Source organism: Bison bison, unplaced genomic scaffold (assembly GCF_000754665.1).
Source record: "Bison bison bison isolate TAMUID 2011002044 unplaced genomic scaffold, Bison_UMD1.0 scf7180017864389, whole genome shotgun sequence".
Lineage (NCBI taxonomy): Eukaryota > Metazoa > Chordata > Mammalia > Artiodactyla > Bovidae > Bison > Bison bison.
This window is the reverse complement of record NW_011494961.1, coordinates 3,874,481-3,886,522: the sequence shown is the minus strand read 5'-3', so window position 1 is coordinate 3,886,522 and position 12,042 is coordinate 3,874,481. Positions and strand designations below refer to the sequence as shown.

Here is a 12,042-nt window from a genome sequence, read left to right as displayed (position 1 = left end):
TAAAAACAATATGAGATAAATTATAGCATTTTTGTCTCATTAATGGAAAAAATAAGCAGAAGGGGGAGAAGTCAATGAGGCATGAGAGAGAAGAGAGAAATGCTGGATGCTGTCCTAAGGTGGGTAAAAGGGGATGGGGCCTGGTATACACATGGGGATTTGGCCTTTGCTAAGAACAGGGATAGTTCAGGAAAATGGAAGGGTTTATGGATAAAAAAGCAAGAAGCACTTTGGATGAGGTGCTCGGAGCTGGATGTGGAATGGAAGTTGTTTTCCATTGCTTCTATTTTTTTTTTAGTGAAATCTGAATGAAGGTCATCAGCAGAGAGGAGAGATGGGAGAGAGGCAGTATTAGAGATTGATTAATTCCAGTCTTTTCCCACGTTTCTATAGACATTTTCCAGGCCTTTACCATGCCTGTCTACTCTTGAAATTTTCTCTTTCTCCTTCTGTGTGTGTGTGTTTTGATGATTGTAAAGGAGCAACCCCAAATCCTAGGATCTCTAGTCTTCAAAGTCTTCTCTTAGGGATAAGGAGTAGGAAAGAAAAGGAAACCTTGTTTTCGGATGGTAACTTCTTTGGATTCTTAGAAATGAGGAAAACAGACATGCAGAAGAGAATTCAGCAGCTCCATGTGGTTGTCCATTGAAACGGACATGATCAGGAGCTACCTGTTGGTTGATGAACCTGTGTCTGTACAGGTGTATAACTTGATGTAGGTGATTGATTTTAGTACCACACTGTTTTTTCTTCAGCCTCTTCCCTCAGAAATGAAAGGTCTTCAGGGTAGGATAAAACAGTCTAAAATGCAGATGAATAAGGGCTCATAAGGGCACACCTTGGAAAAGGTAATCCATGGCTCTTCCCTTCTTCTGACTCCCTTCACTGCCACCACCACCACCAAAACAAGTTACCAACAATACAAAGAAGACAAGTACTTTGTGCAGGGTAGAGGGTGTGGTGGGGACAATCTGATATCAAACCCTGCACCTGATCATGTATACAAACCCATTGCTGGGGTGAGAGAAGGATGCTACTGCTCTTGGGAAAGAGGTTTATTGGAGAACGTGTGATGTGATATTTCCCTTAAGGAATGAAGGAAGATAGCAAAGTGCCCAAGGGAGGCAGGGGAGAGAAGTAGGGATGGAAGGAAGCAATTTATCAGGGAGATGAGAAAATATTTTCTCATCCAAAGCAACCAAAGAGAAGTTGCTTAAGAGATTTGCTGTTCAAGTTCTCTCTTTTTTTTTTCCAATGGTCTTTCTTTCTTTTTTTTTTTTAATTTTATTTTATTTTTAAACTTTACATAATTGTATTAGTTTTGCCAAATATCAAAATGAATCCACCACAGGTATACATGTGTTCCCCATCCTGAAAAACTAGCTATGATCTCTATAGCCTTTTTTAATGACTCCTTTTAGTGGGATTTTTATACCTCTAAAGAAGGCACTATATTCTTATTAACCATTTGTATCCAGAGCTAACAATTTAGCAAAATGCAGAAAGGAATGAATGCACAACCCACAAACAGAAAACTTGGAACATTAACAGCACAGGAAAATTAAGGGGTTTAAAAAGAGAAGTCCTTGAAGCATAGCAATCTAAATATGGTTACTGACTTATATGAACCAGCTCACAAAGGATGATTTATAAGCTAAAATTTAAGCTTCAGTGTTGTTCAGTGAAAAGGGTACTTTGCTGGAAGGCCTGGCACACAATAGGTTTCCAATTAATATTCACTAAGTGAATAATTGAATAAATATGGATATTGAGCCATTCTCCTAAATCATTCTGAATCTCATATTACCCAGTCATGAAATGGGAAATAACACCTGTGGTATTAAGTAATACTTTATTGCATGCCGGGTACATGCTCATCACTGTCTGTGTACTTTATATATGTAACCTTCACAATGTAGTTCTCTTCCTCAAAGCAAGACTACTTTAGGCTAAAACGATATCAGAGAAAACCCACTGTGTTGCACACACTTATTCAGGGGACCAAATTATGGCTGTGTCAGTTGCAGTTGGATAGAAGTTAACAAAAAAGTTGGGCTGGCCACAGTTACTGATTTCACTCAAGCTAGAGTAGCTGGATGGACAAATTCTGGATAAATTCTAACAAGTGTATTCCTTCCAGTATGATCAATATTGTCATTATTCATTTCAGGTAATTTACAATTCTCTGGGACATAGTAAAGCTTCTAATGCTTATGAAGGTTGTTTTATTTCAATTGGAGGATAATTGCTTTACAATGTTGTGTTGGCTTCTGCTGAACAACAGCCGCCATCAGTCATAATTATATATGCAGGGGCCTCCCTCCTGAGCCTCGTTCCCCTCTCCCATCCCACACCTCTCGGCCATCACAGAGCATCAGGCTAAGCTCCTTGTGTTACGTAGCAGCTGCCTCCTACGTGCTTCCTTTTACACATGATAGTGTATGATGTCTCTGCTACTTTCTCAGTCAGTCCCACCTCTCTCCTTCCCCTGCTGTGTCCACAAGTCTGTTCCCTATGTCTGCATCTCCATTTCTTCCCTGTAAACACGTTCATCAGTACTCTTTTTCTAGATTCTATATATATATATGGATTATTATATTTGTTTTTCTCTGACTTCTATAACAGGCTCTAGGTTCATTCACCTCACAACTGACTCAAATTTGTTCCTTTTTATGGCTGAGTACTTCTTATCTTGCCTCCTCAAGCATCTGTTTTACTTTCTAAATGGAGCAACCCAAGTTTCATTAGGTTATGTTTACAAACCATCTCTTGAGGCCCTATTTCTTCTACTTAGAGAAGGAGACTATTTTGAGAACCTTGAGAAGCTATCTGTATGCTTCAGGTTCAGAAATACTGCATTAAAATTCATGTTCCTTTAAATGATCCTTTGGAATCAATCACGAATATGAGAGCAAGAAATTGCCTGATGATATTTAATTAAATGTGATTATCCAGATGATCCAGCATATATGTCTGTTAACTTTAAGATTGGCACTTGCATGAAAATGCTAAATTAAAAAAGTTCTCAGAGAATTCAGAGATCCTTAAGAGCACATCCAAGAATTTCAGGTTGAGAAAAACCACTTTAAATATTTATCTCAGAGTCTAATTTGCTCTTATACATGTTAATGTTAACCAACTTCAGCCTCATAGAGTGTACTTTTCTTGATTGTATTTCCAAAGGCTAAAGGTGGGTGTAATTGTTCCTGACTTGTCTGTGCACCTGTCTCATTCACTGACAAAATGCACAGTTATTGGGTGAGTTAAGCAAACTCTTGTTTACCTCTGCATGGCACATACTATTTATTAGCTCATTCATTGTAAGAACATTACTGCAGTGGCCTTCCTCTTGTTCCAGGTACTATGTTAGGTGTAGAGTTTACAAGGTTGAATGGATTTGACTGTTGTTCACGAGAAACCTTGTTTCTCATAGAAGATAAACAGGAAACACAAAATACAATCAATTGTGAAAAGAAACAAATTTTGTGATTGTGTAAAGGATAAACTGACTAAGCCAGTGAGTGCATCTGAGACAAATCTGAAAGTGATACCAAATGCAAATTGCAAGAATCATTTTCAGTTCAGTTCAGTTCAGTCGCTCAGTCGTGTCCAACTCTTTGTGACCCCATGAATCGCAGCACTCCAGGCCTCCCTGTCCATCACCAACTCCCGGAGTTCACCCAAACCCATGTCCATTGAGTCGGTGATGCCATCCAGCCATCCATCCTCTGTCGTCCCCTTCTCCTCCTGCCACCAATCCCTCCCAGAATCAGAGTCTTTTCCAATGAGTCAACTCTTCGCATGAGGTAGCCAAAGTATTGGAGTTTCAGCTTTAGCATCAGTCCTTCCAATGAACACCCAGGGCTGATCTCCTTCAGAATGGACTGGTCGGATCTCCTTGCAGTCCAAGGGACTCTTGAGTCTTCTCCAACACCACAGTTCAAAAGCATCAATTCTTCAGTGCTCAGCTTTCTTCACAGTCCAACTCTCACATCCATACATAACCACTGGAAAAACCATAGCCTTGAATCATTTTATTATGATGTAAAACAGAGTGATGATGCGGTTCTTAGAGGACTGCTCTAAGCTAACTTTTGTTGTCTGAGGGTTCCCTCCTCTCTTTTCCCATAATCCTTTAGAGCCCAGTAAGCCAAATTTGGCTTATTTTTAATTAAAATTGTAAAATGGGGGGAGAGATGATTAATTATTAATTCCCTAATAACATTACTAGATTTTTTTATGGGTACCTTGAAATGTAGACTTGGTACCTAGAATGATGCTTGGCATATAATGCATGTACGAAACAGCTTAAATAGTTGAATAACTGATATTCAGTTATTACTTATTGAATTTAAGCCTTCTCTAGTCTATATTAATATAAAACTCTGTGCCAGGTTTAACAGTAGCAGGACACGGTGCAACTGGAATGAACCGTGTGGGACCTTTTAAGAATCTGTTCTCCTGCCTTACTTCCTTCCCTTGGAGATCCTGCTGCTCTTTCCCTCTCTCACTTCAATTTTACCCTTTACCCCTGAATGCATATCCAATTCAGGTTGTCCTACTAGGGGAGTTTTTTCATTTCATTTTAAAAAAGAGATTGCTGATTAATTCTGATGTGGACTCCTTCCCTGGCTTCCAGTCTTGCTAAATTCAGTGTCAGAAGGAGAAGAGCCATGTTTTGAAAGTTTTCTGTCAAGATGAGTTGATTGAAAAGTTAAACGTGATAAATATACAAAGAGAAGACTTCATCTCATGGATACTTTCTTTAAATCATCTGGAAATTATACTCTCATTACTTGTCATTTCAGAACCAAATAATTTTATTACTATATATAATTTAAAGGATCAACTACACTGAACCTGCTTAACCAACTAAGTTTGGCATGTACATGATAGAGCAGTCTAGAACTCACTGTGGAATTCGTTTCTAATTTTGACACATTTAGACATTGTAAGTGTAGAGGCCTAGAGGAAATCATTTTTCTCCTTAACTGCTGACTTATTATCAAAGGCTGAGATATTTTTATTCTAAAAAATACCAAATAACAGTTGATGAGAAACTGAGGTCTAAAGAAAGTGAAATAAAATTATAAAACAGGGCCCATATAGTTTGCTTTTGTCTTGATTATAGAAGTGGAGTCTTGTTTCTAGAATCACCAGGTAGTTCATAACTCATAATGTTCAATTCAGGGTTAAATAAGTTAATGCAATTAAAAGCTTAGAGCCAAGCCTAACACATGAGTATAAATTTGAATAAGTTTTAATTATTATTTAAATGATTTGCTGCTGACTTTTAATGTTTAAATTGCTTTAAACCATGATATTAGAATAAGTAGCTCAAGTAATTTTCTGTCTTTGAGTGTCATGGTAAGTCAGATGTCTTTCTTTAACACAAGTCAAATACTAAAATAATTTATCATTTCTTATAAAATTAAATTAACCAAAGAAATGAGACCATGTGAAAATGACATTTAAGTTAAGAGAGTTAAAACTGAGAAGTAAAATAGCAGTTCTTTGAATTATTGACAGGATGGCTACTAAGGGACCAGGTTCCCATCTGCTTTTTTTGGTTTCATTAGAATTCTAAAGAATAAAAATGAGGCTTCCCAGGTGGCTAAGTGGTAAAGAATCCACCTACCAATGCTGTAGACAGGGGTTCACCTCCTGGGTTGGGATGATCTCCTGAAACAGAAAATGGCAACCCACTCCAGTATTCTTATCTGGGAAATCCCTTGGACAGAGAAGCCTGGTGGGGTACAGTCCATGGGGCTGCAAAGAGGTAAACACGTCTGAGCGCCTAAGCACACACAGACTCGCACACACACAGACAGCAGGGCATTAAACACGTGTGTGTGTGTGTGTGTGTGTGTGTGTGTCTAAGCACACAGAATTCAAAACACTTTTTAAAATAATAATTTCTGTTTAATAATTTTCCCAGCCCAGGTAAACATTATAGGTTAGACCCCAAACATTCAAAACTGGTTTGCACATGCTGTGCTGTGGGCTTTAAAGATGGAGAAAGGGGCCACCAGCCAAGGAATGCAGGTGGCCTCTAGACGCTAGAAAAGGCAAAGAAATTGTTCTACCCTAGAAGCTCTGGAAGGAAAACAGTGCTGCCGACACCATGATTTTAGCCCAGTGAAATTCGATTTGGACATCTGACTTCTGGAATGCCATTTGCTTGTGGTCCATTTCATGAAAGAAAAAATACTCAGTTCAGCTTATCATACCTCAACGAAATCTCTGTGATAGAAAACAGAAGGAAAGACTTAGGAATATGTGTGAATTTATTACTTTTTGCATCTAACCTACGCTTGCATAGTACTTCATAGATTTCAAACAGAAACATACATTATTTTATATTCTCTTTTAAGTAGCTATCTGAAGTAAGCAGAGTGGAAATGTCCCCATTTCATACTAGTGAAGAAACTAAATTATATTGTCAGTAATGGAGAAACAGGACTGGGTTCCTAATGTGTGTGTTGTCTACTATACCACAACCCTTCTTAGAACTCAAAATGTGGATGTCATTTAACTGTGATTCTGCCAGTATTTTCAAAATAAAGAAATCTTGTTTGTGCCAATGTCATTCATTTTGTTTACATCACAACACTCATCTAAAATGAAAATTATTTTTGAAATTTTATGAAATTTGTGAAATTTTATTTCATAAATTCAAATAGACATATCATAAAAACCATTTTTCTTTTAGAATGATCTTTGTATCAGCTTTTTAACTTACTTATTGGTCTGAAACAACATTTTGTTTCCCCAAGATGCTCTCATGTTTTGGGTCTTCAAGCTTTTCTTCTAATGTAGAGCAGTGTGTGTGTACACATACACACACAAACACAGGTGCACACTGCATGCACACCCAGTGCAGATGTGTGCACATGTGTTCAGTTCAGTCACTCAGTCATGTCTGACTTTTTGCGACCCCATGGACTGCAGCACGCCAGGCTTCCCTGTCCATCACCAGCTCCCAGAGCTTACTCAAACTCATGTCCATCGAGTTGGTGATGCCATCCAACCATCTCATCGTCTGTTGTCACCTTCTCCTCCCTCCTTCAATCTTTCCCAGCATCAGGGTCTTTCCAATGAGTCAGTTCTTCACATCAGGTGGCCAAAGTATTGGAGTTTCAGTTTCAGCATCAGTCCTTCCAATGAATATTCAGAGCTGATTTCCTTGAGGATGAGCTGGTTGGATCTCCTTGCAGTCCAAGGGACTCTCAAGAGTCTTCCCTAACACCACAGTTCAAAAGCATCAATTCTTCGGTGCTCAGTTTTCTTTATAGTCCAACTCTCTCATCCATACATGGCTATTGGAAAAACTGTAGACTTGACTAGACGGACCTTTGTGGACAAAGTAATGTCTCTGCTTTTTAATATGCTATCTAGGTTGGTCATAACTTTCCTTCCAAGGAGTAAGCTGCAGTCACCATCTGCAGTGATTTTGGAGCCCAAAGAAATAAAGTCTGCCACCATTTTCACTGTTTCTCCATCTATTTGCCATGACGTGATGGGACCAGATGCCATGATCTTAGTTTCCTGAATGTTGAGCTTTAAGCCAACTTTTTCACTCTCCTCTTTCATCAAGAGGCTCTTTAGTTCTTCTTCACTTTCTGCCACAAGGGTGGTGTCATCTGCATATCTGAGGTTATTGATCTTTCTCCCAGCAGTCTTGATTCCAGCTTGTGCTTCTTCGAGCCCAGCATTTCGCATGATGTACTCTGCATATAAGTTAAATAAGCAGGGTAACAATATATAGCCTTGACATACTCCTTTCCCAATTTGGAACCAGTCTGTTGCTCATGTCCTGTTCTAACTGTTGCTTCTTGACCTGCATACAGATTTCTCAGGAGGCAGGTAAGGTGGTCTGGTATTCTCATCTCTTTAAGAATTTTCCACATGTGTACATGTGTATGTGTATGTAAAGCTTCACCAAAAAAACCCCAAATAATATCAACACTTGCCATCCACAATGTACTCTGTTTTTCGTTCTACTTCATGTTTTGAAATACATTGATTGGCAATCCATTGAATAGATTTTAGATGTACTTGTGCATGATAACCTACCGTTTGAAACACTAGTGTAGAGCTACATTGTTTTAACTTTTTTAAAAGCGTGAGTTTGGAAATCAGATCTAAGTTTGAGTTTTTTCTCTTCCTCTTCTTAACGGTAAGGATCTTTGAGGCAAGTCACTTGGAGTCTTAGGGTTTTAGTATCTTCATCTGTAAAATATTATAATGTGATATAATATATGTAAAGTGTAGAATATAATAATGATATTTATGTCATAAGCTTATCTTTCATTCATTAAGTATTTATTTCTCAGCTCTGATAATATTTTCATTCTACTTGGTCTTGGTAAGATTTTGAAGGACTTTTGCAACTCTTTCTTCTCTCAGGTAACTCACCGTCATGTTTAGTGTCTTTCTCTATCTTTGGGGATTGTACAATAGAAACATTTGATAGGGCTGGAAAGAGGAGAAGGACCAGTGGCCATAAAGGGAGCTACCAGCTAGGGGTACTAGGTAGGCCTTCCACTATGGTTGAAATGGAGAATAAGAAACAGGCTTTATAAAGTAGTATCTTCAAAGCATTCGTATTCTCACTTTTCCCTATAAATTATCAATAAGTCACTAAATTTCAAGCCCCATTGTAAATATTTTTAAGTTAAAGACTCAGTAAATCCTCATTAAATATTCGTTTGGGAATTAAAAAGAAAGTCTTTAGGATTTGAGAATAACTCACTAACAAAACAAGATTCCTCTTGGATTATCCATAGGTTTATTTACATATTAAATCAGAAATCTTTGGACATCAAAGACCCAGTGTTGTTCATTCACTCAGTTGTGTCCAACTCTTTGTGACCCCATGGACTGCAGCACGCCAGGCTTCCCTATCCTTCACCATCTCCTAGAGCTCAAACTTATGTCCATTGAAGTCAGTGAAGCCATCTTGTCTCTCTGTCATCCCCTTCTCCTCCTGCCTTCGGTCTTTCCCATCGTCAGGGTCTTTTCAGATGGTCAGCTCTTCACAACAGGTGACCGAAGTATTGGAGCATCAGTCCTTCTAATGAATATTCAGGATTGATTTCCTCTAGGATTGACTGGTTTGATCTCCTTGCAGTCCAAGGGACTCTCAAGAGCCTTCTCCAGTATCACGGCTCAAAAGCATCTATTCTTCGACACAGTAAAATCAGTTAAACTGACAAAGATGACACATGCTTTACTTTTCCCTGTTTTCATGAAAACTGAATACATTCTTAATTGTGTCACACGGTGAGTACTCTTAGTTTAGAGCAGCCACCGTGAAAGAGATGGGAAAGGTGCAGGTAGATTCTGGATGAGTTTACCGAGTGGGAAGTGGATTAGGAATATGTAAACAGTCATTTTCATTTTGAGTTTGATTTTTTCTTCCCATTATAGGTGATTCCTTTTATCAGTGTTATTTATGCTAATGGCAGAGTAAAACTCTAAATGGTGGTGTTTTATTTACTAAGTTGTGTCTGACTCTTTGTGACCCCTTGGACTCTAACCTACCAAACTCCTCTGTCCATGGGACCTTCCAGGCAAGAATACTGGAGTGGGTTGCTGTTACCTTCTCAAGAGGATATTCCTGACCCAAGCATCTCCTGCTTGGCAGGTGGATTCTTTACCACTGAGCCACTTGGGAAGCTTGAAACAGTAAATAGCATTTCACAATTATTTGTATCTCTATATGTGGGCATTTAGTTCCTTTTGAAAAGAGCTCCTGGTTTAGTGTCTGACACAGGAATCCCATTAAGAGTGGGGTTGGGATGGAGGTTAGGGACCAAGTTTTGCTTTCTCCTTTTATTTGCCTTTTGATGTATTCATTTACCCTCCATCTTTTTCTTTTAATATTTTTTAAGAACTCATATTTATTTGCAGTTGCCTCCTTTCAGATATTTAAATTTTAATGTTATTAAGGAAGGTATATAAGTTATACTTTTCAAACAGATTGAAGAACCTTTAACTCTACATGTAAGATTTGCAAAGTAGAATAGACAAAGATTTGAAAAAGTCATGGACAAGTATATGCTAGTGCAGAAGCAATTTTCAGTAGTTTAATAATAAATATTTCAGGGCTGTTTGGGGCTGGAAACTATGCCATGGGTCCTCCCTTAGCACCTAGCACCTAGAGCTGATCACTTGGTTGGAACTTAGCAAACACTTGTTGATTAACTGCTAAGTTTGTATTAATTACAGATTTGTCCTAAGATGCAAAACAGTTTAATGGATTTCAATGCTTTTAACATTCAGTTATATTTAGCTGTTCTTGAATCTGTTCTCAACTTTTAGAAATAGGTTAATCTATGCATATTCTATATGTGTCAGAAGTGTAAACAATGGTCAGTGGCTCTATAAAATTTTTATTGACTGTTTTACCTGGGTTTTCATCCACTAGTTTTATATGATCATGGAAAAGCAGTCAATGGGCAAAATATCTCATAAAATCAGTAAGAGAAATGGGGAATAGAGCTTATTGTAAAATTTAATTGTAAATAAAATAGTACAATATTACTTTATATAGGCACTTAATAAAAGTGCTCATCAAAACAGGTAACTCTGTCCTTCGATTAATGTACACATGGTTGTTTCAAAGTAGTGGTAAGATCTTATTTTTTAACTATGTGGAATATTTAGTCATTCTGATGATATTATATAGAAATAGCATTATTCCAAAAGTTGTGTAGATCCAGGTGATATCTTGCTTGGGATTCACAGGTGTATAAGCCCAATCAGTATTTTGCTCTCAGTAAGCCAGCTCAATGAATATTTTTTGATTGTTTCAAAAGACTCAAGTTCATATTTTTTTGCTTATTCCTTTTTTTCAAGTTCATATTCTTTTATCAACATTAGCTTACATAAAGCCAATATCAAAGAGTTATCAACAGTAGCCTGTTTTGATTGGTCCGTATTCAGGATGCCGCCACAGTAAAGACATCAGCTGGCGGGTCAGCCTCACAATCCCTGGGTCCAGAAGGAGCCCTGGTCGTGGGCCCTGGTTCCAACAGCCAGGCGAGGGCAGCAAGGAATGTTTGAAAGAGATGTAGGCAGAGATGGCCCTGTTTTAGCAGGCAGTTCTGGGGCTCTGACAACCAGAATCCCAAGTATACCCTGCTTCACCCACAGTCCCCAGAGGAGAAGCAATGCAGGTCCCAGCAGTTCCAGTGACCTGCCCAATGATCACACCCCACACATACTAGCAGGCTCAACAGACTCTCCAGTTCCGGGTAGCCGTTGTAGCCACAGTGGTTCCTCCCATGGCGAATGACCCTCCTTTTGTGGACTCAGGGACATTTTGCCACGGTTATTGGAGTCACCTGGACAGTCCAGTGGCTTGAGAAGCCCTGTCTCTGCCACCAGCAGCTGTGGCCCCCTCGAGGGCTCCTCTCCTGCATCCAGCCCTAATCCCCTGCATGCTACAGTGAGCACCATCTACTCTTTCCTCTGCAGCAGGTGGTCCTCACCTCATGGCCTTGCAGCTCCATCATTAGGCCCATGTGGGCCTCCTTTTCTGCCTGGGCCATCCCTGAACTACTTCTAACACTGCTTCCAATGGCTTGGAACCCTGGGCCCCTTCTCTGGGTTCCACAGCTGCTCTGAGACCTCTCTCAGAAGAGCCAGCAGCGCCTCAGGAGGTGGGCATTGGTTTGGGATTAATCCTGAAAGAGAAGGAAGGGGCAGTGATGATATTTACCTCTTTGCCTCTCTGAATCAAAATCATTGGAAATTAGTCTCTGTGAAATTAACAGCTTCAAGCTAATGCAAAAAGAGAGAAAATGAGAGGATCAGAGTCTGTCTGTCCTCTGGGTTTTATACTTGCTTAGATCAGCAACGGTGTGCCTCATCATCACTCCACTTCTGAGCCTTGTTGCTTTCTCCTTTCAGAATGGACTCAACGCGCTTCACCTGGCTGCCAAGGAAGGCCACGTGGGGCTAGTTCAGGAGCTGCTGGGAAGAGGGTCTGCTGTGGACTCTGCCACCAAGGTAATGTTTGTGCTGGTCATATTT

At 39.3% G+C, this 12,042-nt stretch overlaps 1 protein-coding gene across 1 annotated transcript in view; it reads left to right on the top strand.

Moving 5' to 3' along the window:
- ANK2 (ankyrin 2, neuronal) overlaps positions 1–12,042 on the top strand; it is a 252,844-nt gene that overhangs the window by 50,018 nt on the left and 190,784 nt on the right. Inside the window, 1 exon segment of the mRNA XM_010858507.1 lies at positions 11,920–12,018. Within this exon segment, the coding sequence (XP_010856809.1) occupies positions 11,920–12,018 (99 nt within the window).